This window comes from Capricornis sumatraensis, chromosome 7 (genome assembly GCF_032405125.1).
Source record: "Capricornis sumatraensis isolate serow.1 chromosome 7, serow.2, whole genome shotgun sequence".
In the NCBI taxonomy this organism is placed as follows: domain Eukaryota; kingdom Metazoa; phylum Chordata; class Mammalia; order Artiodactyla; family Bovidae; genus Capricornis; species Capricornis sumatraensis.
The window spans coordinates 93,639,309-93,666,408 of record NC_091075.1 but is presented as its reverse complement, the minus strand read 5'-3'; the positions used below and the strand labels follow the sequence as shown (position 1 = coordinate 93,666,408).

The window sequence follows — 27,100 nt, the reverse complement described above, 5'->3', positions numbered from 1 at the left end:
CAAGGAACTAAAAAAAGAAAAAAGATCAGAGAAGCTAAAATTGGCAAATGAAAATTATAGTCTGGTCAGAACCACTACCATACCTGAATTCACAATCTCATACTCTACTGTGTACCCTTATAGTACTCAACATCTGATGTTGATGACTAGACCGTGCTAGATGGTGGACTTTGGAAGGTAGCTGCATATCATCAGAAATGCCTAGATTAATTCACACTCAGCTCAGCTCAGCACAGCCTTGTACCGCTCATCTCTGCTATTAAAGGCTTGGACCTCTGTGTAGCTGAGGGAATGAAGCTGTCAGTAATGTACAGAGCAGTTAATCCAGAAGCAAATACTGGAATGTGTAAGTACCTATGCTCACGTAACAAACATATATGTTTATATACACAGTGTACATAGAAATTAGGGGAGTGAAAAGAGAATAAATGCTCACATGTAAATTTAAACAATGACTAAAGGATTATATATATATAATTTACCATAATAGAGTTCCTCCTCTCTTTTAGTTGGAATCTTACTGATAAAATTAAGGATATAAGATATAAGAAAGGGAGAAAATATTCCAGGGTTTTGACATGCAGGTGTTTGCATGGGACACAGCTGTAGCCAGGGGCATCATCTCTCTTCAGTTGATGCAGCTAAAAGAGTAGCCAGTGATTCAGGCATGCTTCTTTTTGCCCAAAATTGAATTAAATGTTCATCAACAGAATGGATTAAATGAATAGGGGACAAAGCAAAATGAAAAAACAAATCTCTTGCCACTAAGAATATTCAGAAAAACTATGAGTCATCATAATATCAAGATACCCAATGATAACATATATATGTGTATATATACATATATAAATATATACGTTCTTCCCTGGTGGCTCAGAGGTTAAAGCGTCTGCCTCCAATGCGGGAGACCTGGGTTCGATCCCTGGGTTGGAAAGATCCCCTGGAGAAGGAAATGGTAACCCACTCCAGCATTCTTGCCTGGAGAATCCCCTGGACGGAGGAGCCTGGTAGGCTACAGTCCATGGGGTCGCAAAGAGTCGGACCCGACCGAGCAACTTCACATTCACCTTCACCTTCATATACATACAAACACACTATCTCCTTGGAAAGAATATATATTAATATGTCTGCATGAATATATATATATACACACACATAATTATATTTAAGCTAAGAATAAGTTTGCATGTATTATATAATCATCTATAAAATTATATAATCATAAAATATATACACATATTTTTATATTATACATATAAATATACTTATGTAGGCTGTATATGCAAATGAGGCAGTTATTATAAATACATAAATGTGTATGAGTACATTACTACATCTAGTAGGCCTATAGTTGATGCTCAGAGCTAAAGGACAGATTTCATTCCTAGTTCTATAAGAGTCTTTTAGCCCATCGGTCTATGGCACACACTAGACTTTCCCCTCACATCACCTGATTTAGCTCTGAGTCAGTCTGTATCTGAGCTTGATCAAAATACCTATTTGCCAGTGTGTTGTTGTTTAGTCGCTCAGAGGTGTCTGACTCTTTTGTGACCCCATGACTAGCCCGCCAGGCTCCTCTGCCTATGGGATTTCCCAGGCAAGAATATTGGAGGGGGTTGCCATTTCCTTCTCCACCATTTGCCAGTCAGTATAAGTTACTGTTTATTCTATCACTCTTGGAAAAAAGAAATCCAGTATCCTAGTTCCAGGAAAGACTACCATCTTGGCTGCACGACCTCCTAAAGACTCCTCAGGCCGAGTGCACACAGAGGACGCGGGACAAACACAGAACTCATCAGCCATGACTCAGGCCCCAGGCCAGCCTGGCTTCCTGCCGTGGTGACAGGCTGGTCTAGGGACAGAGCTCCAGGCTGCTGGCCCTCCTACTCAACGGTCTGCTCTACCAGCCTCCCGCCCCATTCTTGTCATCTTCCAGGAGAGTTTCCACATGGGAGGCAGCAAGGGGCAGCTGCACAGGCTCACAGAGGGGGCATCGCAAAGTGAGAAAAAGACAGAAGAGCCTTCAGGGATGCCCGGGAAGTGACCTTTTGGCCTAGCCTGCATCCTCCCGTACCCTGCATTGTTGTTCAGTTGCTCAGTCGTATCTGACTCTTTGCAGCCCCATGGACTGCAGCACACCAGGCTTGCCTGTCCATCACCATCTCCCGGAGCTTGCTCAAACTCATGTCCATTGCATCGGTGATGCCATCCAACCATCTCATCCTCTTCTCCTCCTGCCCACATATAGCACAATAGCAGTACTGTGACTCCCAGCTCCAGTTGGTCCTGACCCCAGCATGGCTCCTTGACCTTAGAAGTGGAAGTGAGGGAGACTTAACATTCCTGGAGGCTTCAGTGTTTTAGCAGCAGCCTCTCGCCCTGCACACAGATCCCTTTCATTTGGTCCCATTAAGGCCAAACCCAAGGAAGGTGAGTCAACAGGAAGCAAACAGGCAGAATCAAAAGGGCAAAACAACAAACGCCATCTGTGGGCCCCTGTGTGGGGTAAGCACGCCCTTCCTCCAGGGCTGAGTCCTGGTGTGCGCCTGGAAAAGAAGTATTTCATCAGGGCACTGACCCCTTTCCCATTAGCAACTGTGAGCCCCTTAGCGGGTCTCTCTGAAATGACCCTTTACTCACACTTGGCATCCTGTAGCCCCTGCTCAGGATAAAATCCTTAAAGGCAACAGCTCCCTGAAGGTCTGCAAGTAACTCCTCCTGAAAGAGGATCCACAGTTTAAAAAACAGTCAGCTGTCAGAAGCTTCATGTCATACTTGTCCTAATTAAAAGCACTGAGCCCTTTATCAAGTACCTCATTTTAAACTACTTCCTTCTCATGTGGGAATATGTGTATAAATAATGTTCAGAAGTTGATGACCACAAAGGTTTTCAAAAGATACCCAACTTTCCTTTCCCTAGTCACATTTTATCAATTAGGTTATTATTGACCTAGGATGTCTAGACTCTATTTGAGATTAATAATTGTCATACTGTCATTTATAATGGAGAAGGCAATGGCACCCCACTCCAGTACTCTTGCCTGGAAAATCCCATGGATAGTCATTTATAATGTGCTATGCTGTGCTTAGTCACTCAGTCATGTCCGACTCTTTGTGACCTCATGGACTGTAGCCCACCAGGCTCCTCTGTTCATGAGGATTCTCCAGGCAAGAATACTGGAGTGCGTTGCCATGCCCTCCTCCAGGGGACCTTCCCAACCCAGGGATCGAACCCACATCTTCTGCACTGCAGGTGGATTCTTTACCGTCTGAGCCACCAAGGAAGCCCATGATTTATAATAAGAAATATGTATTTGGTCTTCTTCCCATTCTTGGCACAGAGCTCCTAAAAGCCTTGAAATTTTTTAAGTGATAAAAGCCACAGAGGTGAGTTTTTCCTTATTTATAACAAGCACCTTTCAGCCACGTCAGAGTTTATCTTAACGAGGTCTTTTTGGAAACCCCCTAGATAGCTACAAGATGGGATAGGGTTGCCAGGGAAACTAACCATGAAATTAGAGGGTTGGCACTTTCAGCTCCAACCCCAACCTCCTGGGAGGGGAGAAGAGCTGGAATTGAATTAATCAGAAACAGCTGGTGATGTAATCAATTAAAATTGCTCAGTCATGTTTGACTCTTTGTGATCTCATGCACTGTAGCTCAACAGGCTCCTCTGTCCATGGAATTCTCCAGGCAAGAATACTAGAGTGGGTTGCCATGCCCTTCTCCAGGGGATCTTTGCAACCCAGTGACTGAACCTGGCTCTCCTGCATTGAAGGCAGATTCTTTACCATCTAAGCCACCAGGGAAGCCCAGTATAATGAAGCCTCTGTACAAATCTAAAGAAGGGAATTTGGCAAGCTTTCATGTTGGTAAGGATGTGAAGGTACCTGGGGAAGGTAAGGGAGCTCTGAGTCCTGCCCACATACCATGCCCTGGGCATCTCTTCCATCTGGCTGCTTTTGAAAGTACCTCTTTATAATAAACTGGTAATCTTACTAGATTGTAAATAAACTGTTTTCCTGAGTTCTGTGAGCTTTTCTTGCAGACGATCAAACCCAAGGAGTGGGTCATGGGAACCTTTGATTTACAGCCACTCAGCCAGAAGCATGGGTGAACAACCTGGACTTGAGACTGGTATTTGCAGTGGAGGCAGTCTTAGGGTCTGAGCCTTTAAACTGTGGGATTGAATGCTGTCTCCAGGTAGGCAGTGTCAGAACTGAGTACAATCGTAGGACCTGGTGTTGGAGAATCAGAAAACTGCTCGGTGTGGGGAAAAAAAACCTCAGTACATTTACTGACCAGAATTGAGAATGGTAGAGGAAGAAATAGGAGTGTTTTCCTACTCAGTATATATCTGCAAGTTTTAGAATTAACTCCAAAGGGCATGATTAAAAAAAAAAAAGATTTGATCCAGTCCCAAAATCGTCAGGGCATTCATGCATTCATTTGGTCTTTCTTCAATTTATTTGAATTTAAAATCTTGATGTAGAAGTTTTTATCATTGTAATTCAGTTCTTTAAGGCCATTTCACTTTCCAAATGAATTCAATCAAGAATAGTCAAAACTCGTATTTCCAGCAAGACAGCCATGCCCTCATGGTGACTGGCCCTAACCAGCACACAACTGCATACTTGTGAACTGAGGTGCATAGCCAAGTTGCATCACTTAAAGTACACAAGATATTCAGTCTTCAGGTATTATAAAAGTGTGATTTGCAAAAATCATTACAGAACAATTCCATTGCTTTGAGTCCTTCCTGTGTCTAAACTGCCTGATAAACAGTCTTTTACTGTAATAATAGTTCTATAAACCACATTTCCAAAATTTAAGTATTATTTCTTCTTCATGAGCTGACTGTAACTATTATGACAAATGTCTTTACTGGCTTTCACCACCAAGATAAATCTTTTTGTAAAATTATTTAAGTCTTTAAGAATATGTTTCTTGGGACAGTGGTTAAAACTTCACCTTTCAATGCAGGGGGGTGAGGGTTCAATCCCTGGCCAGGGAGTTAAGATCCCACATGCCTTGGGGCCAAAAAGCCAACAAAGCAATATTGTAAAAAATTCAAGAAAGATTTTAAAAATGGTCCACCTCAAAAAAAAATCTTAAAAAAAGAATATGTTTCTTAAAAGAGAACTTCTAGACACCTTAATCAAAAGTTTCATTACTATTTTTATTTTTGAATATTTAACTCATTGAGGATGTTCAGTTATTTTTGAAAGTGAACTGGAACCGTTTTATGTCATATGTTCAGTCAGTCAGTTCAGTCGCTCAGTCATGTCCAGCTCTTTGCGACCCCATGGACTGCAGCATGCCAGGCTTCCCTGTCCCCAACTCCTAAAACTTGCTCAAACTCATGTTCATCAAGTCGGTGATGCCAGCCAACCATCTCATCCTCTGTCGTCCCCTTCTCCTCCTGCCTTCAATCTTTCCCAGCATCAGGGTCTTTTCCAGTGAGTCAGTTCTTTGCATCAGGTGGCCAAAGTATTAGAGTTTCAGCTTCAGCATCAGTCCTTCCAACAAATATTCAGGACTGATTTCCTTTAGGATGGACTGGTTGGATCTCCTTGCAGTCCAAGGGACTTTCAAGAGTCTTCTCCAACACCACAGTTCAAAAGCATCAATTCTTTGGTGCTCAGCTTTCTTCACAGTCCAACTCTCACATCTGTACATGACTACCAGAAAAAACATAGCTTTAACTAGATGGATGTTTGCTGGCAAAGTAATGTCTCTGCTTTGTAATACGCCGTCTAGATTGGTCATAGCTTTTCTTCCAAGGAGCAAGCGTCTTTTAATTTCACGGCTTTAGTCACCATCTGCAGTGATTTTGGAGCCCCCCAAAATAAAGTCTGTCACTGTTGCCATTGTTTCCCCATCTATTTGCCATGAAGTGATGGGATCGGATGCCATGATCCTAGTTTTCTGAATGTTGAGTTTTAAGACAGCTTTTTCACTCTCCTCTTTCACTTTCATCTAGAGGCTCTTTAGTTCTTCGCTTTCTGCCATAAGGGTGGTGTCATCTGCATATCTGAGGTTATTGATATTTCTCCCAGCAATCTTGATTCCAGCCTGGGCTTCATCCAGCCTAGCATTTCGCATGATAAACTTGCAGGATGACAATATACACTCTTGACGTACTCCCTTCCCAATTTGGAAACAGTCTGTTGTTCCATGTCCAGTTCTAACTGTTGCTTCTTGACCTGCATACAGATTTCTCAGGAGGCAGGTCAGGTGGTCTGATATTCCCATCTCTTCAAGAATTTTCCAGTTTGTTGTAATCCACACAGTCAATAGTTTTGGCGTAGTCAATTAAACAGAGGTAGATGTTTTTCTGGAACTCTCTTGCTTTTTCTATGATCCAGCAGATGTTGGCAATTTGATCTCTGGTTCCTCTGCCTTTTCTAAGTCAGCTTGCACATCTGGAAGTTCTCGGTTCATATACAGTTAAAGCCTGGCTTGGAGAATTTCGAGCATTACTTTGCTAGCATGTCATGTGTTAAACTCACATAAATTTAGATAGGCAGCTCCAAAAACTGTATGACAAGAAACTCTGCCTAATATGATTTATTTTGAAGCTTATACATAAGCATCTTGGCCTCATAAATTCATGCCATGTTTCCCATTTGAAAATAAGAATTTCATACCCAGTTCCAGAAAAGACAAAATACTTTCTGCCTCAGCTTTCCAAGCAAAAGGAGGCAACTGATGAGTGACTTCTGAATGAATGAGTAGCCAAACTTTTATAGCATTTTACGTTTTTGAAATGTTTTCACAATGTTATCTGGGAGAAGTTTTGAATCTGCTGATCCAAAGAGGATCACAAATATTCTCAGCAGGGTCCTGTATAAGCATTGCATCAAAGTTTCCAAAATTTCAGGCCTATAGTGAGGATCTTCTTCCATTAGGTACTTGCTCACAAGAGATGGGCAGGCACAAAGCTTATCTACAGTAAAACCAGAACATATCCTTGTTGTGTGTGTTTGTTGCTTTGTAACATCAAACAGTGCTTAACCTTTGTCCCTTTTCTCTCAGAGAGATCCTGCAACTCTGCTGAATGGCATAAAAGTAGTTTTTTCTTTTTTTATCCCAATTTTAACATTCATTCATTGCTGATTAAAAAAAAAAAAAGCCTCACATTTTTACTCAAAGTGAACTCATGACATTATATTCATTCTCAACTGAAATGGTCCTACCAAGTCACACCACCCTTTGAGCAACCAATTTATTCTGGACTCAAGAAGAGTAGGAGGACAATGAGTGGTTGCCCCATCTTTAGAGACATTGTGTCTACCATGAAGCTAGGAGATCTCAAGTCTTGCTTATTACCTATTCCTCATAAAATGACTTGGCTTTCTCATTGTCAAATTCAATATGCAAGTTATAAGACTTTCAGCAGCCTCTGAATTACTCCAGAGACTCTGACTTCAATATGAGGTGGCTGTTGCACTGGGTCAGATGATCAAGTCTCAGCAGACACACATACCTGCTTCTGTAGCTCCTTTTTAAAATTCTCATCTTGAGCTTTACGTAAGACCTTGGGGTCAACCAAAGGCTCATCAGCTCTTTGCTTTTTCCACAACTTGGGGTTCAGATACCATGCTCCATATCTCATCTTCACCCACTTTGGTTTATGAGGTTTCTGTATAAATAACAAAATTCCCAATTTCATTAGTTTGTTTGGTTTGTCGTTTCAATAAATCTAAAATTAAACTTGTGAAAATGGTAGCATTTATTTTTAATTTATGCTTACTCCGTTCCAAGGCATTTTATGAAGTGTCAGTAGGCTTTGATTTTACAAACATGAAAAGTTTACGATTGAGAAAATAATGTGATAGGTAAACATGGCCTTCGATTTAGACAAACCTGGGCTCAAATCCAGCCCTCTCCAACTTAGTAGCTCTGAGACCATGGACAAGTTACTCAAATTCTTCATTTGTAAAATAGAGATAATAGTTATCTACCCCATAGGGTTATTGGGAAGAAAAAATGAAAGAACTATGTAAAATAGCTAAAAATCGAATATTTCAATGAAGGGTAATGACATTCAACAATACTCAATCAAAATAATGTTATTAACCTATTACTCCAGCTCTGTGCTCAGCTTTGTAAATGGTACACTACTTTTGATCCAAATGCTATCCAACACCAATCTCTTGTCTTGAAAGAGAGAAAGGGATGGAAGAAGAGATGTCGTCTTTCTTTCTCCCATGACTCAGCGTTACAACAAAAAGAGAAAATTTCTGGACAAATATAAAGAAAAGAAAGTAGATCTGCCTGGAGCAGACTGTAGGAAAGAGGATTCCCTGGAAATGCGCTTCAGAGATCTGTGGGTTGATGGGAATGTCCTAACATGGGGTTGCAGTGATGGCTGCACAATTCTTTAAATGTGAAATCATTGAATTGTGCACCAAAATGGGTGAATACCTCAAAAATACATGTGTAATGTAAAATGTTGACTATTTCAGCGTTATGAAATAAAGTCTTCATGTTGTAAAAAAAAAAAAAAAAAGAAATGAAACTTTTCTTTCCTACTAACAAGAGAAACAAAGGAAGGAGTTAATAGCCATAGAGACAGCAAACCAAGTCTGTAAAAATTAAGCAATTGCAGTTTTAACTGTTACTAATCTGTAGAATATGCAACTAGATTTGTCCTTCACAAAGTTAATTCCTTCATCACTTTCTGACTTGATGTGAACTGTATCCTTTATGTAAACTGTATCCTGCATCTGGCATTTTCTCCTCCACACTCTCTTGTAACACTCCCCTGTAGCATTCTTCATTTCAGGAAGAAGGTCACCAGTTGATAACTTTGGAGGGGAACAGACCCAGTTACTGAGCTTCCTGACGCCAGCTGTGGCCCTTTTGAAATTTTTGCAGAAGAAAGAAAAATACAAGACCTTCACTGTTTTCATCCTTATCACCTACACTGGCTACAAGTCCTGATTCTAAGACCTCTCCCTATTTCCCAGGAAGGAGGGCACGGCTTCTGAGGCACTTGCCTCCCATGTTCCCTCTTTGCTTGGCAAAGAAATAAAGCTACTCTCTTTCCTCCAAAACTCTGTCTCCGTATTTCTTTTTCGTATTGGTGCACAGAGGGCCAGTATTTTGGCAACATCAGGAGTTCATCTGTTAGTTCATAGCCCAGTGCTGTGATGCAATACCCACTCATTGTCTCATCATGAAAGGAGATCTAATGTTTGCACAGGACTAAGAGATATGAAACACCAAGATCCTGCTCCTCCCCCTTCTCAGGCTTCCCTGGTGGCTCACATGGCAAAGAATCTGCCTGCAATGCAGGAGACTCAGGTTCAATCCCTGGGTTAGGAAGATCCCCTGAAGAAGGAATGGGTACCCACTCCAGTATTCTTGCCTGGAGAATTCCATGGACTGAGTTCCTGGGGTCACTCATATCTAAACTATGAGGTGGAATGTATGGGCCGTTCTAGAGTCAAGCCAGAAACACCTGCCTGAAGAAGACAGGATGGGACCGAACACACAGGAGGGAAATCCCTTCTCAGAGCTGGATTCAGCATTATGAGTTCCATTCCAAGCCTCCTGACCACTTTGTTATTTCTAGAGCACCTGTCACACTGCTGCCTCGGTGCCTTTGCATTCACTGTTCCCTCTCCATAATGCTTTTCCCCAAGACATCCACACGGCTCACTCCTTATCTGTTTCAGGTCATCTTTTCAGTTGTGTATTCCCTGACCACCCAGTTCAAAAACTGTAACCCCCATCACAATACTGCTTGTCTTCCTTCCCTGACTCATTTTTCTTAACAGCAGTTATTACCACTTGATATGCTAAATATTTTCTTTGTGCCTGTGCTGGGTCTTTGTTGCTGTGAGTGGGATTTCTCTAGTTGCAGTGAGCAGGGGTTACTCTCTACTAGTGGTATGCAGGCTTCTCATTGCAGTGGCATCTCTCGTTCAGAGCATGGACTCTAGGGCATGCTCAAGCTTCAGTAGTTGAGGTTTGTGGGCTCAGTAATTGCAGCTGTAAAGTGTAGACTCAGTAGTTGTGAAGCATGGGCTTAGTTACCCCACGGTATGTGGGATGCTCCAGGATCAGGGATCAAACCCATGTCCTCTCCGTTAGCAGGTGGATTCTTAATCACTGGACCACCAGGAAAGTCCTAACTATTTTTCTGATTACTTATCTCACCTCTCACCTTCTAAAATGTAAGCATCTGAGGCCAGCATCTAAAACAGTACTTAGGACACAATCAGTGCTCATTAAACATTTGTTGGATTAAAATTAGGTCTCTTAACTTAGGCATTATTGACATTTTGAGCTGGATAATTCTTTGTTGGGGAGTGGGGGTATTGCAAGAGGTTCAGCAGCATTCCTGGTCTCTACCCACTAGATGTCTGTAGCTCTTTAGTCATTAATTCCTGTCTGACTCTTTGTGACCCCATGGACTGCAGCACACCAGGCTTCCCTGTCCTTCACAGTCTCCCTGAGTCTGCTCAAACTCATGTCCATTGAGCCAGTGATGCCATCCAATCATGTCATTCTCTGTCACTCCTTTCTCCTCTTGCCCTCAATCTTCTGTGGGAAAAAAATTAGAGAATTTAAAGACATAGCAATAGAAACACAGAGACAAAAGAGAATCAAAACTGAACAGAGCAGCCGTAATCTATGAGACAACTTCATGCAACCTAATTTCCATGTGATTGGAGTCCTGGGAGGGGGTTGAAGGAAAAAACATTTGACCATGTAATAGCCAAAATTTCCCCCAATAGTTGAAAACTATAAACTCACAGATCAAAGAGGCTTCATTAACCCCAAGCATAAAAAACATGAACTAAATACCATTGCGTATAATAATCATACTACTCAAAATCAGTGACAAAGATAAGAATGACATAAGATTTAAACAACACAACCAAGAAGACAGTGGGGGCATCTTTAAAGTACTGAAAACAAACAAAAAACTTTTGAATCTAGAATTCTATACCCATAAAAATACCTTTTAAAATGAAGGCAGAATAAGGATAGCTTCAGACCTAGGAAAGCTGGGAGAATTCATCGCCAGCAGATCTGCACGGGCTGAGTGTGACGTGTGTATAAAGTGTTAGTCACTCTGTAGTGTCTGGCTATTTGCGAACCCATGAGCTGTAGCCTGCCAGGCTCCTCTGTCCATGGGATTCTCCAGGCAAGAATATTGTAGTGGGTTGCCATTCCCTTCTCCAGGGGATCTTCCCGAAGCAGGGATTGAACATGGGCCTCCTGCATTGCAGGCAAATTCTTTACAGTCTGAGCCCCAGGGAAACCCAGGTAGAGAGGAGATATCAAAGAAAGATATCAAAGGAAGTCCCTTAGGCTGAAGGAAAATGATACCATGTGGAAATCTATTTGAACTTTTGCACAGTGATCCTCCATCTGCCAGTCAAAAGTTCAATTTTGGCAATAACCACCATGCTTTATAAAGCAGCATTTGTGCAATTATTTGTAAGTACAGGTACTTGAGCAATTTCATTCAGCCCAGATTCAGAACAAGCAGTGGTTCAGGCCCCATGTGCCTGAACCATGTGGATATAATTTGCCTGTCCAGGATCATTTTATACTTTACACTTTAGAAAGATGAATGGAAAATGGAAAATTTAAAGTGCTGATATTAGTGACAGAATGTACAGTTTTCATAAATTTTATGCAACAGGCTCAAGGGTGGAAAACATCATGAGTGTAAAACTAGGTCAGCTGATTATGTTTAAATATAAATGGCAAAGTTATTGTGTCAAAAATATTGGAAAAATAGTAACAAGCCTGGAGTAGGGAATGGCAACCCACTGCAGTATTCTTGCCTGGAGAATTCTGTGGACAGAGGAGCCTGGTGGGCTACAGTCCATGAGGTTCGCAAAGAGTCAGACACAACTGAGCAACTGAACAAGCACTTAGTATAAAAGACAGAGGGTAATTATTATCTTCACTTTCAGAGAAACAAACTGTATAACCGCCTCACCCCACAACTCCCACATAGGCACTGGAATCTGTTGTCGGACTGGCACAATTTGACTTGTATATATATATAGTTGCACTAACACATTGTACAGAAAGGTTCTTAGGGGTTCATAGTACTTCCTTTTGGAACATAGCCTGTTTTTTCTACTGTTTCCTTGTTCTGTCTTCACAGGAAACTGGTGCTGGGAAACTGAGCGATTTGTTAATTATCAGGCAAGCATGTGGTCAAGAATGATGGTTTGTGGTCAAAAACATCACCATAAAAATTCAAGAATTCTCTGGACAGGAACAGTGTCTCCAGTCATTGACTGCAAACATTTTACTCTTATAGTAGTAAACATACATGTATAGTTCTACTGACTATTGGAATTTCAACATGTAAAATGCATAAGTTTCAACATATAAAACAAACCGATTGTTTCAACACATAAAACACATAAAATGAACTAATGAGTCACTTTCAGCCATCTTGGACCCTGTGAAGGCCTGCTGGGCACGGGACTTCTAAAACGACAAACATGTCTGGAAGGCTGTGGTCCAAGGCAATTTTTGCTGGCTATAAATGGGGTCTATGGAACCAAAGGGAACACACTGCTCTCCTGAAAATTGAAGGTGTATATGCTCGAGATGAAACTTAATTCTATTTAGGCAAGAGATGTGCTTTTGTGTACAAAGCAAAGAACAACACAAAACCTAACAGGAAAACCTAACAAAACCAGAGTAATCTGGGGAAAGATTACTCGAGCTCATGGAAACAGTGGCATGGTTCGTGCCAAATTCCGAAGCAACCTTCCTGCTAAGGCCATTGGACACAGAATTCATGTGATGCCGTATCCTTCGAGAATTTAAACTTCTTGAAAATAAATAAAAGTGTGGATTTGTCCTGTTGTGCTTTTGTTAAAAGAAAAAAAAAGACAACTAATGACTCTTCAGATGTCACCAAAAATGCTAAATGGCATGCCTTGTTTGTATAACTGACTTCGTTAGATGTAGTAAATATTCACTCACTTAACACATGTTTATTTATTAGATTTTTTAACAAATATTAAACATCAAAGAATTTTTCAAGAATTTTACTAAAAAGAGGTCAGTGCCTTCTGAAATACCCAAATTCAAGAACATTTAACATTTTGATATAATTTAATTTTCTTTGACTCTCAGTCTTCTCCCTTTTTTGCAATTACCTGTGGTTTCCGAAGTCTCTGCTCACAGTCTAGCTTCTGGAACAACTGTGGTTCCTGCAGTTTATTTAGCCCACTCATTTTCTTTAGCTCCAGAGGAACCTGGCTGGGTCTCATTGTGTGGAGCACATTATAGCGTGGTTTGCTCTGATAGTTAATGTCAAACTGTCTCAGGATAAACTCCTCATCAATGTTCAGGCTCCCCTGGAAGAATGCCACAGGGCATGAGTCAAGGACAAATGTCGAAATGTTTCTTCTTCTTTCTTTAATCTAAAGGAGGTGTTTGGCCACGACTGGAGAAGAGAGCGGTAGTTTAAAAAAGAGGTGGAAAACGCTCTTGTAGGAGACAAGAAGGATTTGGGGTCTGGAGAGTTTTGTCAGTGCACTGAAACAGCTTAGGACCTATAAGAAGCAGGGAGTCCTGAGGGAAATAGTGGGGCTGTGGAAAATTCAGTCTGTTTGATCAAAAGCAAACATCTCTAACACATTATAAGAGTGGCATCTCTAGAGGTATTTTCCAGACACATCTATAAATGTTAGTGTTTGATCTGCCCATAGCCGTTATAAGGGAAGCTGCCCTGTTTGGGATTCCTACTGAAGCCATGATTTGTGCACAGAACACATCTCCTTCTCTTCCCTCCGCCAAAACTGGGAGGAGCAGAGATGCGCACATTTAGAGTGCCTAATCATCCATAGCGGCTTCCCAGCTGGCTCAGTGGTTAAGGAAAAAAAATACCCGCCTGCCAATGCAGGACCCACAGGAGACGCGGGTTCAATCCCTGGGTCAGGAAGATCCCCCGAAGGAGGAAATGGCAACTCACTTCAGTATTCTTGCCTGGAATCCCATGGACAGAGGAGCCTGGTGGGCTACTGTCCATGGGTTGCAAAGAGTTGGACACAACTGAGGAATCACTCAGCACACAAATATCTGTAGGCTGATCATGGATGTATGATGTGACTAAAAGATAGTTTACATTTGAAGGATAGTAGAATATAGCATCCCAAAATATGCCTCTGGTCCAAGGGTTATTTTGAGCTGCTAATTTTGAGAAACAGCAGACAACACAAGAAACAATCTAGAAACAGAGTAGAAGTCACCCTTTAAGTGAAATTTACATTAATTAAAAAAAAAAAATCTCTATTTGTAAGCGTGTCTCCATCTCCATTCTAGGAGAAAAAGGAAGACTCTAAATCATATTATCAATGTAGAAGGCACTCATTTAAATCTGCACAACAAATCATAATCCTGTTCTCCTCTTTTTCCTGGTCACCTTCCCAGTTACTGACTCCCCATACTTTTTCCTCTTTTGTCTTTGGCTGAAGATGGTGTTTGAGCCTGAATTCTAGCCCACCTAGGAGAGTTACTCATTTTTCCCTGGGTATCTCCCATGTATACATGAGGTATAATTGTTAATAAACTTCTGTTTGTTTTTTAGTTGTTAATCTGTCTTTGGTTATAGAGATCCTGGAGAGGACTTAGAAGAGTAAACAGAAAATTATTCTTCCCTCCCCTACAGAGTCAACACAATCCCACTTTGGACTCTATAAGTTGGGGAACATAGAGGATGAGGTCATTAGCAACTGAGGCTGATGTTGAAGTGAAACTTACAGAGAGGGATCATTAAATAGAGTCAGGGGTATAAACTCAGCTGAAATAATACTGAAACAGAAACAGAGCAAGCAGAATCAATGAGGTAAAAAATAAATAAATAAACAACACGGAAGGAAAGCGTAAACTAGTGCTATGGAGAAAATACCACAGGGTGATGTGATAGGGACCAAAGTAGTGTGACAGATAAAGATGTGACCTTGGTCATAAGGGACTGAAGATGAGGCTGGTCACCAGAGCACCTAAACTATTATCCTAGGGTTCCTTAAATTTCCTGCTGAAAGAGGAATAGTCTCCAGCAGTAGAAACGGGGGAAGAGGAAGAGCTGGAAGTCAGGCAATCCCATCCAGCCGGACTGTAGACAAGCAGTGGTAGAGTGGGCATCAGTGGGTAGGGTGCTTTCTTGTCTAGCATCCCTAGTCCAGTCACCCTCTGGGAAGCCTCCCTCCACCACTCTCAGGCAATCTGTTGCAGAAGGCTGGACATGCCCATCTTTTGACATGTGGGTAAGGTAAGACATGTGACCTGGGACTAGCCAATAATCATATTCCATCTCCTTACTCATAGTGGATAATGCACACGTAGGTGTGACCCAGGTTAGATAAAGGTTAGAGTGGTGGGATTTACGTTTTGAAAATTTAGTGACTACTTTGGCATCTCTTCAGAGAAGGCAATGGCACCCCACTCCAGTACTCTTGCCTGGAAAATCCCATGGATGGAGGAGCCTGGTGGGCTGCAGTCCATGGGGTCGCTAAGAGTCGGACACGACTAAGCGACTTCACTTTCAATTTTCACTTTTCACTTTCCTGCACTGGAGAAGGAAATGGCAACCCACTCCAGTGTTCTTGCCTGGAGGATCCCAGGGACGGGGGAGCCTGGTGGGCTGCCGTCTATGGGGTTGCACAGAGTCGGACATGACTGAAGCGACTTAACAGCAGCAGCAGCAGTTGGCATCTCTTAGGGAAAGACTACAGGAAAGTGTAGTCAGATAGAGGGGAGCAGCCAAGTGATAGGGAGAGTGCCTAAAAACATTTTAACACCCAGATACAGCTGTGCCTGAAGCTCCTAAGACTTCTGGATGATGCCCTTTTCTCCCTTAATCTAGTCTGAATTATACCATTTGCCAAAGAATTAGTCCTAAGTAATATATTGACTAAAACTGACTAACAGACTCAAAAAATGAGGGTGGGGGATGGAAAATTCTAGAAGGTCTTAAATCCAGGAAACAGCATCAGGAATCTAGACATCTAAGGGGACTCAAGGACAGGAATAGGTACTAAGGAGGGCAAGAAAAGAACTTGATAACTGAGTCAAAAGTCTCTTCAGATCAAATACTTTTTGTAATGACTGTAGTCAAACATAGCTTCCAAAGTACTTTAAATATAACCAAGAAAGATTTATATGATCTGAAGAGAAACCCGAGTATGCTAGAAAAGATTGAAGGCAGGAGGAGAAGGGGATGACAGAGGATGAGATGGTTGGATGGCATCATCAACTCAATAGACATGAGTCTGAGCAAGCTCCGGGAGATGGTGAAGGACAGGGAAGCCTGGCACGCTGCAGTCCATGTGGTCACAAAGAGTAGGTCACGACTAAGCAACTGAACAACAACAACATAACCAAGAGAAATGAGTTGAAGAAGGAGTGAAGGATACAAACCTCCAGTTATATGATGAATAAGTTCTGGGGAATCTGATGTAAAGCATAATGACTATAGTTAACAATACTGGATTACATATTGGAATGTAACTGTGTACATTCTTATAGTTACAGAGTTAGTTGCTTGGTCCTGTCTGACTCTTTGCCACCCCATGGACTGTAGCCTGCCAGTCTCCTCGTCCATGAGATTTTCCAGGCAAGAATACTGGAGTGGGTTGCCATTCCCTTCTCCAGAGGATCTTCCTGACCCAGGGATAGATCCCAGGTCTCCAACATCGCAGGGAGACTCTTTACCTTCTGAACCACCCAGGAAGCTCCAAATTTAATTTTGATGAGTAAATAAACCTAAAGTGTTAGTTGCTCAGTTGTGTCCAACTCCCTGGGACCCACTGACTGTAACCTTTGTCCATAGACCTCTCCAGGCAAGAACAGTGGAGTGGGTAGCCGTTCCCTTCTCCAGGGGATCTTCCCAACTCAGGGTTCGAAAATGGGTCTCCAACATTGCACTATATGCAAGTATGAAATCATCACACTGTATACCTTAAACTTATACAATGTTATATGTCAATTATATCTCAATAAAGTTGAGGAAAAACAAAAAGCCACTTTAAATAATACATGAAACAACAGCAATATGACATATAAACATTTATGCATTGGCTGCAAGCTTGCAAACTTTCCAGAAATTTCACCTACAAGAAACATTTTTATTTCACATGGTAGGAGAGTCAAAAGATGCCTTTATGACTTTGTCTATTTGACTTAGAGTTATCCAAATGCTGAGCAACTAACACTTTTATTTTTTTTAACAAAAGCAACTTTGAGTTCAAATTGTAAAAAGTAGGTTGTAAGTATTACTAGTAACTTACAAAGGCAGTAGCCCAGTTGCAGAAGTCGCTAACTGCTTGGCGAACGTTTTTGTGAAGAAGCAGACCATCCTTTTGGAGCGAACCTGTTTCACTTGGCTTCCTTTTTTCATAAAGCCATTGGCATGGATGTGACACAGGGGTCTTCTTGGGACTAAAGATAATGAAATCATCAAAGAATTACAATATAAGATACCATGAATCCAAGTGGATTTCAAATAGTATCTTGGGGAGGAATTCATAATTGCATGTATTTTTAACACTCTTGCAAGCTTATACAAATTATGTGTTAATATTTTCAAAGATCATATTCTCATTATCAATATCATAAAGACAAGTATACCATGTTATTTAGAACAATTAAAGTTGATATAGAATTTTATCATTGCAAGTTAACTTTTTTAAAAATTATGAGTACCATTTATTAAGACCTGTGTCAGGTAAAAACACAAATTATAGTGACTGGAATCTTCCAAAGTCTTAGACAATCTTGACAAGCAGGAGACATCCTGGCTTCTCTCTCCTTCAGCCTTAAAATTCAGCCTATTAGTAAATCTGGTAGATTTTAATTCTTCTCTGGCCTGTCACAAAATGTATCTCTGTATCTTTCTTAAGGCCCAACTGCCAATTCCTAATCCATTCTCTACACTGTAGCCAAAACTGTCATTTCAATATATAAATTCGGTCTTATCAAATGCAGCTACATTTCATCCTGGATTAAGCCTATTCAATAGCTTCTTTTAAAAAACAGATATAATTCATACATCATAATATTTACCATTTCAAAGTATACAACTCAGTTGCTTTCATATATTTACAAAGTTGCATAACCATCACCATTAATTTTGGAACATCTTCATCACCCCAAAAGAAGAAGCCCCATAGCCATTAACAGTCACTATTTGTCTTCCCTTCTCTACCATTCTCCTTGCTCTTAAACCACTAATTTACTTTCGGTCTCTGTGGATTTGCCTGCTCTGCATATTTCATCTGAATGGAACCGTATATAACATTTTTTGTCCGGCTTCTTTCACTTAGCATAATGTTTTTGTTTCATAGATCCTGTAGCATGTATCAGCAGTTTATTCCTTTCTACGCTTGAATAATATTCCACTGTATAGATAGACCACATTTGTTTATCCATCAGCAGTTGGTTGATGGATATTTGACTTGTTACCACTTTTTGGCTATAATGAATAATGCTGCTATGGATATTCAGGCACAAGATTTTGTGTTCACTACCTTCTTTCACTTCTCCAATAAAGATCTAAGTCTTAACGCAGCTTTCAAGACTCTTCATGGCCTGCTCCTTGCCCATCTCTCCAGATTCTTCCAGAATTACCACCCTTCCACACTCTCTGAGTTCCAGCCATGGTGGCCTCTCCTCAGTTCCATGAATTCATCATGCTTCCAGCCAGCCACAGGGCCTTTGTACATGTTATTCTATCTGACTGCAATGCTATCTCCAACCCCTTACCTCCCTTATGTCTCAACATATTTTCCCTTTCTCAGGGAGGCATTTGCACAGTCTGTCCCCAGAACCCATAGTTTATTCAAAGCAACCTGTACCTTTCATTCATAGCACTTATATATTAATTCATCCACTCAACAGATATTTATTAGGCAACAACTATGGCTTCCTTGCTGGCTCAAATGGTAAAAAATCTGCCTGCAATGCAGGAGACTGGGTTTGATCCCTGGTTGGGAAGATCTCCTGGAGAAGGAAATGGCAAGACACCCCAGTATTCTTGACTGGAGAATTCCATGGACAGAGGAACCTGACAGGCTATAGCCCATGGGGTCAAAAAGAGTCAGGCTAAGTGACTAACACTTTTACTTTCATGTGCCAGGTACTATTCCAGGCATTAGGATTCAGCTGTAAATAAAGTTAAGAACCGGGACTTCCCTGGTGGTCTAGTGGTTAAGAATCTGCCTGCCAGTGCAGGGAACACGAATTCGATCCCTAATCCATACAGATCCCACATGCCGGGAAAGAACTAAGTCCATGTGCCATAACTATTGAGCTTGTGCTCCAGAGCCCAGGAGCCACACTATTGAGACCTGAGCACCCGGAGACTATCTTCTGCAGCAAGCGAAGCCACTGGAGTGAGAAGCCAAAGCTCTGCACAAAGAGTAGCCCTTACTTGCTGCAACTACAGAAAGTCTGTGCAAAGCAATGAAGACCCAGTGCAGCCAAAAGTAAAATTAAATATTAAAAAACATTTTCAAAAATAAATAAAGTTAAGACCCTGTCCTCAGTCATGTCCGACTCTTTGCAACCCCATGGACTATACAGTCCATGGAATTCTCCAGGCCAGAATACTGGACCGGGTACCCTTTCCCTTCTCCAGGGGATCTTCCCAACCCAGGGATCAAACCCAGGTCTCCTGCATTGCAGGCGGATTCTTTACCAGCTGAGCCACCAGGGAAGCCCTTACAATTGATAGGGAGACACAGCACAGAGGTAAAAAAATATGTGTGCGTGGTATGCGCTACATTGCTTCACTCATGTCTCTTTGCAATACTATAGACTGGAGCCCGCAAGGCTCCTCTGTCCATGGGATTCTCCAGGCAAGAATACTGGAGTGGGTGGCCACACCCTTCTCCAGGGGACCTTCCTGACCCAGGGACTGATCCCTTGTCTCTTAAGTCTCCTGCATTGACAAGTGGATTCTTTACCACTGGCACCACCTGGGAAGCCCCAAACAAATATGTACCAGGTAACTGTAAGTGATTTAAAGAAAAATAAACCAGGGCAGGAAGGATGGAGAGTGACGACAGGGGGCTGTTTATACAGAAAAGGCCTCTCTACTAAAGTAATATTTGAGCAGACCCAGAAGAAGAAAGGGACCAACCCATGTAGATATCGAACATTCAGCTACTAGGCTGATAAGAACAGCACTGCAAAGGCCCCAAGGTCAGAGCTGAGAATATATGAGAAATACAAAAAGGCCACTGTGACTGGAGAGGCGTGATTAAAGGATACAATAGTAGAGGATGAGGGCTAAGAGATAACCAGAACCTGATCATAAGGGACGTGAGAGGCAAGGATAAGGACTTTGGATTTTACTCTGAATAAGTAAGCAATTAGAAAATTCTGAGCACAGGACTGATATTGCGCGACTTAAGTTTTTTGGTTTTTGTTTTACAGAATCATTTTAGCTACTGTGCAACAAATAAAACGGCACAGGTTGGAGGCAGGGTGGAGGCCAGGAGATTAGTTAGTAAGCCATTCCAATAATCCAGGCAAGAGATGATGGCACCTCAGAACAGACTGACCGTAGTAAAACAGACAAGATTCCAGATATATTTCAAAGGTACAGGCATTAGGATTTTTTTTTGGCAGATTGCAACCCCTGTTTAAAAAGTCACTGAAAGAGTGGAGTTACTACTTACTGATCTGGAGGAAACAGAAGGGGGAGTAGGTTTGGGGAAGAAATTAAGATTTCAGCTTGGATTTATCAAGTCTCAAATGCCAGTTATATGTTCAAAGGAAAATGTTAAACAGTTTCTTGTATTAACCTTTTTTTGTTTGTTTGGTTGGTTATTCACCAAACTACTGGTCTCAATCATGATGAATAAAAGGGCTTCTACCATAAATAATTTAAAAAGCCATTCTGGGCTAATCAAAACCATTTAGGTTTTCAGCAGTTTTCTTCTCCCACAGCTCTCCTAGAGTAGTGTAGACACAACTGAATTCCCTCCATTGCTGATAATTTGCATCCATTTAATGAAATAAGGGGCTTCCGTGGTGGTTCAGATGGTAAAGAATCTTCCTGCAACGCAAAAGATCCAGGTTCGACCCCCAGGTTGGGAAGATCCCCTGAATAAGGGAATGGCTACCCACTCCAGTATTCTTGTCTATAGAATTTCATGGACAGAAGAGCCTGGCAGGCTACAGTCCATGAGGTGGCAGAGAGTTAGATATGACTAAGCAAACAACACGTTCACTTTCAATGAAATAAAGCCTTCCCTGGTGGCTCAGTACCAAGGAATCTGCCTGCCAATGCAGGAGAAGGGGTTCAATCCCTGGATCAGGAAGATCCCCTGGAGAAAGAAGTGGCAACCCACTCCAGCATTCTTGCCCAGGGAAATCGCATGGACAGAGGAGCCTGGTGAGCTACAGTCCATGGGGTCGCAAAGAGTCAGACACAACTAAGCAACTAAACAACAACAGACTAAACACTACTCAGAGCAGGACCCAAGGATCCTTTCCCTCCTCGTCAGGAACTTAATTACTTTTACTTCTCTTAATTATTGTAAAGATTCTTAACTAGTCCTAAAGTAAAGTGAAGAAGAACTAAAGAGCATCTTGATGAAAGTGAAAGAGGAGAGTGAAAAAGTTGGCTTAAAGCTCAACATTCAGAAAACGAAGATCATGGCATCTGGTCCCATCACTTCATGTCAAATAGATGGGGAAACAGTGGCTGACTTTATTTTGGGGGGGATCCAAAATCACTGCAGATGGTGACTGCAGCCATGAAATTAAAAGACACTTGCTCCTTGGAAGGAAAGTTATGACCAACCTAGATAGCATATTGAAAAGCAGAGACATTACTTTGCCAACAAAGGTCCGTCTAGTCAAAGCTATGGTTTTTCCAATGGTCATGTATGGATGTGAGAGTTGGACTGTGAAGAAAGCTGAGCACCAAAGAATTGATGCTTTTGAACTGTGTTGTTGGAGAAGATTCTTTCAAGTCCCTTGGACTGCAAGGAGATCCAACCAGTCCATCCTAAAGGAGATCAGTCCTGGGTCTTCATTGAAAGGACTGATGTTGAAGCTGAAATTCCAATACTTTGGCCACCTGATGCGGAGGGCTGACTCATTGGAAAAGACCCTGATGCTGGGAAAGATTGAGGGCAGGAGGAGAAGAGAATGACAGAGGATGAGATGGCTGGATGGCATCACCAACACAATGGACATGGGTTTGGGTAGACTCCGGGAGTTGGTGATGGACAGGGAGGCCTGGTGTGGTGCGGTTCATGGGGTCACAAAGAGTCGGACACAACTGAGCAACTGAACTGAACTGACAGTATTCTAAAGATGAGAAGCTTTGAGAAGGTAACTACAGAGAGTCACTGACTTAATGACAATTTGTCTTAGAATTTTTCCACTTCATGAGAGTGCAAAGTAATAGTTGTTTAGAAGAAAATGTACTTTGAATTTGGATTTTTTTTCCTGGGCTGGTGATATGCTGTGATGACCCTGTCTGGTGATGCTGGGCAGCAGCAGTGACCCATAGTTCCCCACCAGCCATGTGATCACGAGGGACAACAACCGATACACTTACGACCACCCTGTACCCACACAACCAACATTTTCCTCACCTTCAGTACTGTAATCTGTCTATAAATTTTGTGAGATAGTCAATACTTTATTATACAATAGGCTTTGTGTTAGATGATTTTGCCAATTGTAGGCTAATGTAAGTGTTCTGAGCATATTTAAGGTGTGCCAGGTTAAACTATGGTTTTCAGTAGGTTAAATGTATTGCATGCATTTTCGACTGCTGGTATTTTTCATTTATTATGGGCTTATCAAGACAATCCCACTGTTAAGTCGAGGAAGATTTGTACTAGAACGTTTCATCAGGGGACAGGAATGAGCAAGAGGTTAAGAACCATACTTACAGTCCCAAGTAGACTTGGGTTGAATGTTTTTTTAAAAGTTTTGTGGGTTTTTTCATTCTTTTCCTGATGCCCTGACAATAAGCCCATGTGTCTTCCAGCTTCTTGTCAGGATCCAGAACTTCCAGCACCTTTAATAAGAGCTACAAACAGAAAACAACTTAGGAGAAAAGAAAGATGTACTGAAAAGGGGGCTCTCTGATTCTCAAACACAACAGACCAACACATCCCTTCGCTTTGCCTTTCTAGTTGGTCAATACCATTCATCAGCTCCAGGGCAAATACGGTCCTGGGTGATGCTGGTTAATGTCCATCAGCTGGACATTAGCTGTGTAGCCTTTTTACTGAAGTTTCCATCTCCTCTAGATAGAACAGTGACTCTGGGCCCACTTGGACCCCAGTACCTCACTGAAAAAAGTACCTCTAGAGGGTGTCTGTGGTTTTTGACTGCCTACCATCCATTCAGCTTCCCTGGTGGCTCAAACAGTAAAGAATCTGCCTGCAATGCTGGAGACCCAGGTTTGATCCCTGGGTCAGGAATATCCCCTGGAGAAGGAAATGCAATCCACTCCAGTGTTCTTGCCTGGGAAATCCCATGGACAGAGGAGCCTGATGGGCTATAGACTGTGGGGTCTCAAAGAGTTGGACATGACTGAGTAACTAACACTTTCACTTTCACCATCCATTCATCCTCCTATGAGTAACAGTATCTAGACTTTTCTTTGGAATATCACCTCTCCCTCCATTCTCAGTCCTTGTGGTCTGAACTGGCCTGACAGCTCTTCACACCACAGCCTGGCCTGGCCAATCAGGCCTACGGTGACTGGCTAACCCAATGAGACCCAGGGGAATTAGGTCATGAAATTTTCCTGGAACCATGCAAAGATGTATTGTTTTCCAAAGTAAAATTGACATCTAGAGCTGCTGGTGGCAGTCATGGCACCACAAGAAGAGATCCTCCTTCAGAAGGAAGACAACACTCTATTTGAGGAGGTCAGATATGAGAATAAAAACCACAGTTCCATGTGCCCTCTAAGGATGTGTGCAGAGGATCTCTTTGCCATAGACTCAGAAGCTCTGATCCACGGGAGGGTAGTGAAGGAAAGACCAGGGGGCAGACCATTGATTACAAACTCCAGTTGTAATGAGAACCTAGTGTAGCACACAGGGAACACTACTCAGTGCCCTGTGGTGACCTATATGGGAAGGAAGTCCAAAAAAGAGGGGATATATGTAGGCATATAGCTGATTCACTTTGCTGTATAGCAGAAACTAACACAACATTGTAAAGCAACTATGCATGCGTGCATGCTCAGTCACTAGGTCATATCCGACTCTTCGCGACCCTACGGACCATAGCCCTAGCCCACCAGGCTCCTCTGTCCATGGGATTCTCCAGGCAAGAATACTGGGGCGGGTTGCCACTTCCTTCTCCAGGGGATCTTCCTGACCCAGGGATTGAACCCCTGCCTCCTGCCTCTCCTGCATTGCAGGTGGATTCTTTACCACTGAGCCACCAGGGAAGCCCATGCTAAGTATATAGGAGCTGACTGGAGCGGAAAGTCAAAGAATCCTGGGATATTGATGACACATTGCAGCTGCTGCCCAGCTCTGGTCCTGGAAATCTGGTGAATTTCCCTGTGACTTTTCAGGTGCCCATCCATTAATAACATCTTATGGACACCTCCCAAGACCAGGCTAAAATGACAGAAGCAAGACTGAACAATTCCTCCACTGTTTTCTCCCCTCAAAAGAGTCACAAGCAAAATTGACTGGTAGAGCTTCAGAGGTAAACAAGTCAAACATTTCTGGGTTGCTGAGCCTTTATAAGTTGGCTGGCCTCTTGGCGGTATGGTGCTGTCATCGGCATTTCCTGAAAGGCTGCTCCACACCCCAGGAGAACTCTCCCCAGGGAGACAGTCATCGTCCTCACTCCTGGAGGGAACTCCCCAGGCATCTAAGGAGCAACATTCTCCAGGCCCCACTGAAGACCCACCCACAACCCCAGGACAGGAGGTCACCTCGGCGGGCATGTCTTCTTCCAGGTCCGGATAAAGAGCCAAGGGGTGCGGGGTCAGCTGAGCCTCAATGTCTGTCAGGAATGCCATCCGTGCCTGCTGGGCCGGCGAGAGCTTGGAACACAGGGCTGCGTGCCTGGGCAGCCTCTTCTTAGGAGAAGGTTGGGGAGCTGTGTGATAAATTTGGGGGAGAAAGCCCTCCCTGGGGCCCAGCGTGGTCAGAGCTTCACAAGGCGGGCAGCCTCTCCTGAAGTCATCCTGTCCTGTTCTCACGAATCTCCACCGCCGGCTGTCCAGGGAGGTGGGACCCGGCAGCCTGCCCTTGTGCTCCATGAAGCACTTGGAGGGCAGATTCTCTCTGTACCTGCAAGACATCATGGCAGCAGTCTGACCACAAGGGTGAGTGTGGGAGAAGGAGTTTTCCAGGAGGTTGGCCTCTACCTGTGTTAGGCAAGAGTTGGAGGAAGGGAGGGTCATGTGAGAAGGTGGAGTTCCCATACTCCTGGTTCAGGGCACATCATCACTGGTCCATATGACCCTCTCTCCTGTTTCTTTATTCGACGTTATTCCCATATTCCATCCTCTTTATTTGACGTTATTCCCATATTCCATCCTCTTTATTCGACGTTATTCCCATATTCCATCCTCACTGCCTCCTCTCCACAGGCACCACCACTCTAACAGATTTGGAATGTATCCTGTTTGCAGGGCTTTCCTGTTGTAAATACTCTGCCTGTAACGCAAGAGACCTGAGCTCGATCCCTGGGTGGGGAAGATCCCCTGGAGAAGGGAATGGCTACCCATGCCAGTATTCTTGCCTGGAGAATTCCATGGAGGAGCCAGGTGGATTATAGTCCATGGGGTCACAAAGAATCAGACATGACTGAGTGACTAACACTTTCACTTTTCACTTCAGTTTGAAGACATCCTTTTAAGATCTGTATTGTTCTTTTGTGTCCATGTATCCTTACTGTACATAAATCATAAATGGTCTTATTCTGTCACTTGTTTACAAAGCATGATACCATGAAGGCCTATCCATGTCACTCTGTGTAAATGTAATTCATTATTATCACCTGCAGTCACCAGCTATCCCCTCTCTTTTTGAAGGATACTTACAATTTATAACCCCTCCTGGACTCTGTCTTCTCCTTTAAAGGGACACAGTGCAGTGGGAAGAACCTGGATGTGGTGACAGCTCACCCCCAACTGGGCTTTCCTGGTGGCTGACATGGTAAAGAATCCGCCTGCAATGCAGGAGACCTGGGTTTGATTTCTGGGTTGGGAAGATCCCCTGGAGGAGGAAATGGCAACCCACCCCAGTATTCTTGCCTGGGAAATCCCATGGATAGAGGAGCCTGACAGGCTACATTCCATGGGGTCACAAAGAGTCAGATATGACTGAGTGACTAAGCACAGCACAGCACCCCCAACTAGCTGAATGATGTTCACCCTACATTTAATCTTTGTGGGCCTTGATTACTCCTCTCAGCTCAGTGGGGTCAAGGGCACAAACTAACCGTTCATGTGCTGTATCAGGCCCACAAACCCATCATTTGATCCCCTTTGTGTTTTAATAAGAACCGTAATAGTTCACATGTAAGGAGAACTTTCTATATAACATGTGCTGTGCTCAATGCTTTACACGAATCAGTCTCATAACAATCCCATGAAGTAGGTACTAACATTATTCCAGATAAGGAAACTGAGGAACAAAGAAGTTGAAAAACAAAACAAACACTTGTCAAAGTTCCCATTGTTAATAAGGGGGAGAGCTGGGATTTTAATAGTTAGTGTGACTCTGGAGAAAGGTAAGAAAGGTGTTTATACGTCAGAGCTTCTGACATATAAAAATGCCCATACAAATAATGTGGAACAAAAATCAGGAGCTCTGGGAACACTAGGTCCACCTTCCTGTGGAGCCCCTATTGGCATAGTGGCTGCCATCTTTAGACAAGTCCTGTGCTCTCTTATCCACAGTCTCCACTGTTCCCTACCACCTAATATGAAACCTGCTTCACACTGTCTCTTTACCTCAACAGACAGTTATTTGCACAGAGTTTTTAGGGCAGGAAGCTAAGATGGAAGAGATCGATGGACAAATAGAAAGAAAAATGAGACCTGGATAATCTAATATATCCAGGCATTGCCAAAGTCAGGACTTGGCAT

General features: G+C 42.6%; 1 protein-coding gene and 1 pseudogene across 1 annotated transcript; one reads left to right on the top strand and one right to left on the bottom strand.

Moving 5' to 3' along the window:
- Nucleotides 1-222: 222 nt before the first annotated feature.
- On the bottom strand, nucleotides 223-25,306 carry FAM47E (family with sequence similarity 47 member E). The gene is made up of 7 exons (XM_068974974.1): nucleotides 24,935-25,306; nucleotides 22,917-23,056; nucleotides 17,334-17,439; nucleotides 13,155-13,355; nucleotides 7,490-7,645; nucleotides 2,641-2,718; nucleotides 223-297 (listed from the first exon to the last, which is right to left on the bottom strand). The coding sequence occupies exons 1-7, from the start codon at nucleotides 25,304-25,306 to the stop codon at nucleotides 223-225; spliced, it is 1,128 nt and encodes a 375-aa protein (XP_068831075.1).
- Nucleotides 12,489-12,819, top strand: LOC138082315 (large ribosomal subunit protein eL33 pseudogene; annotated as a pseudogene).
- Nucleotides 25,307-27,100: the final 1,794 nt, after the last annotated feature.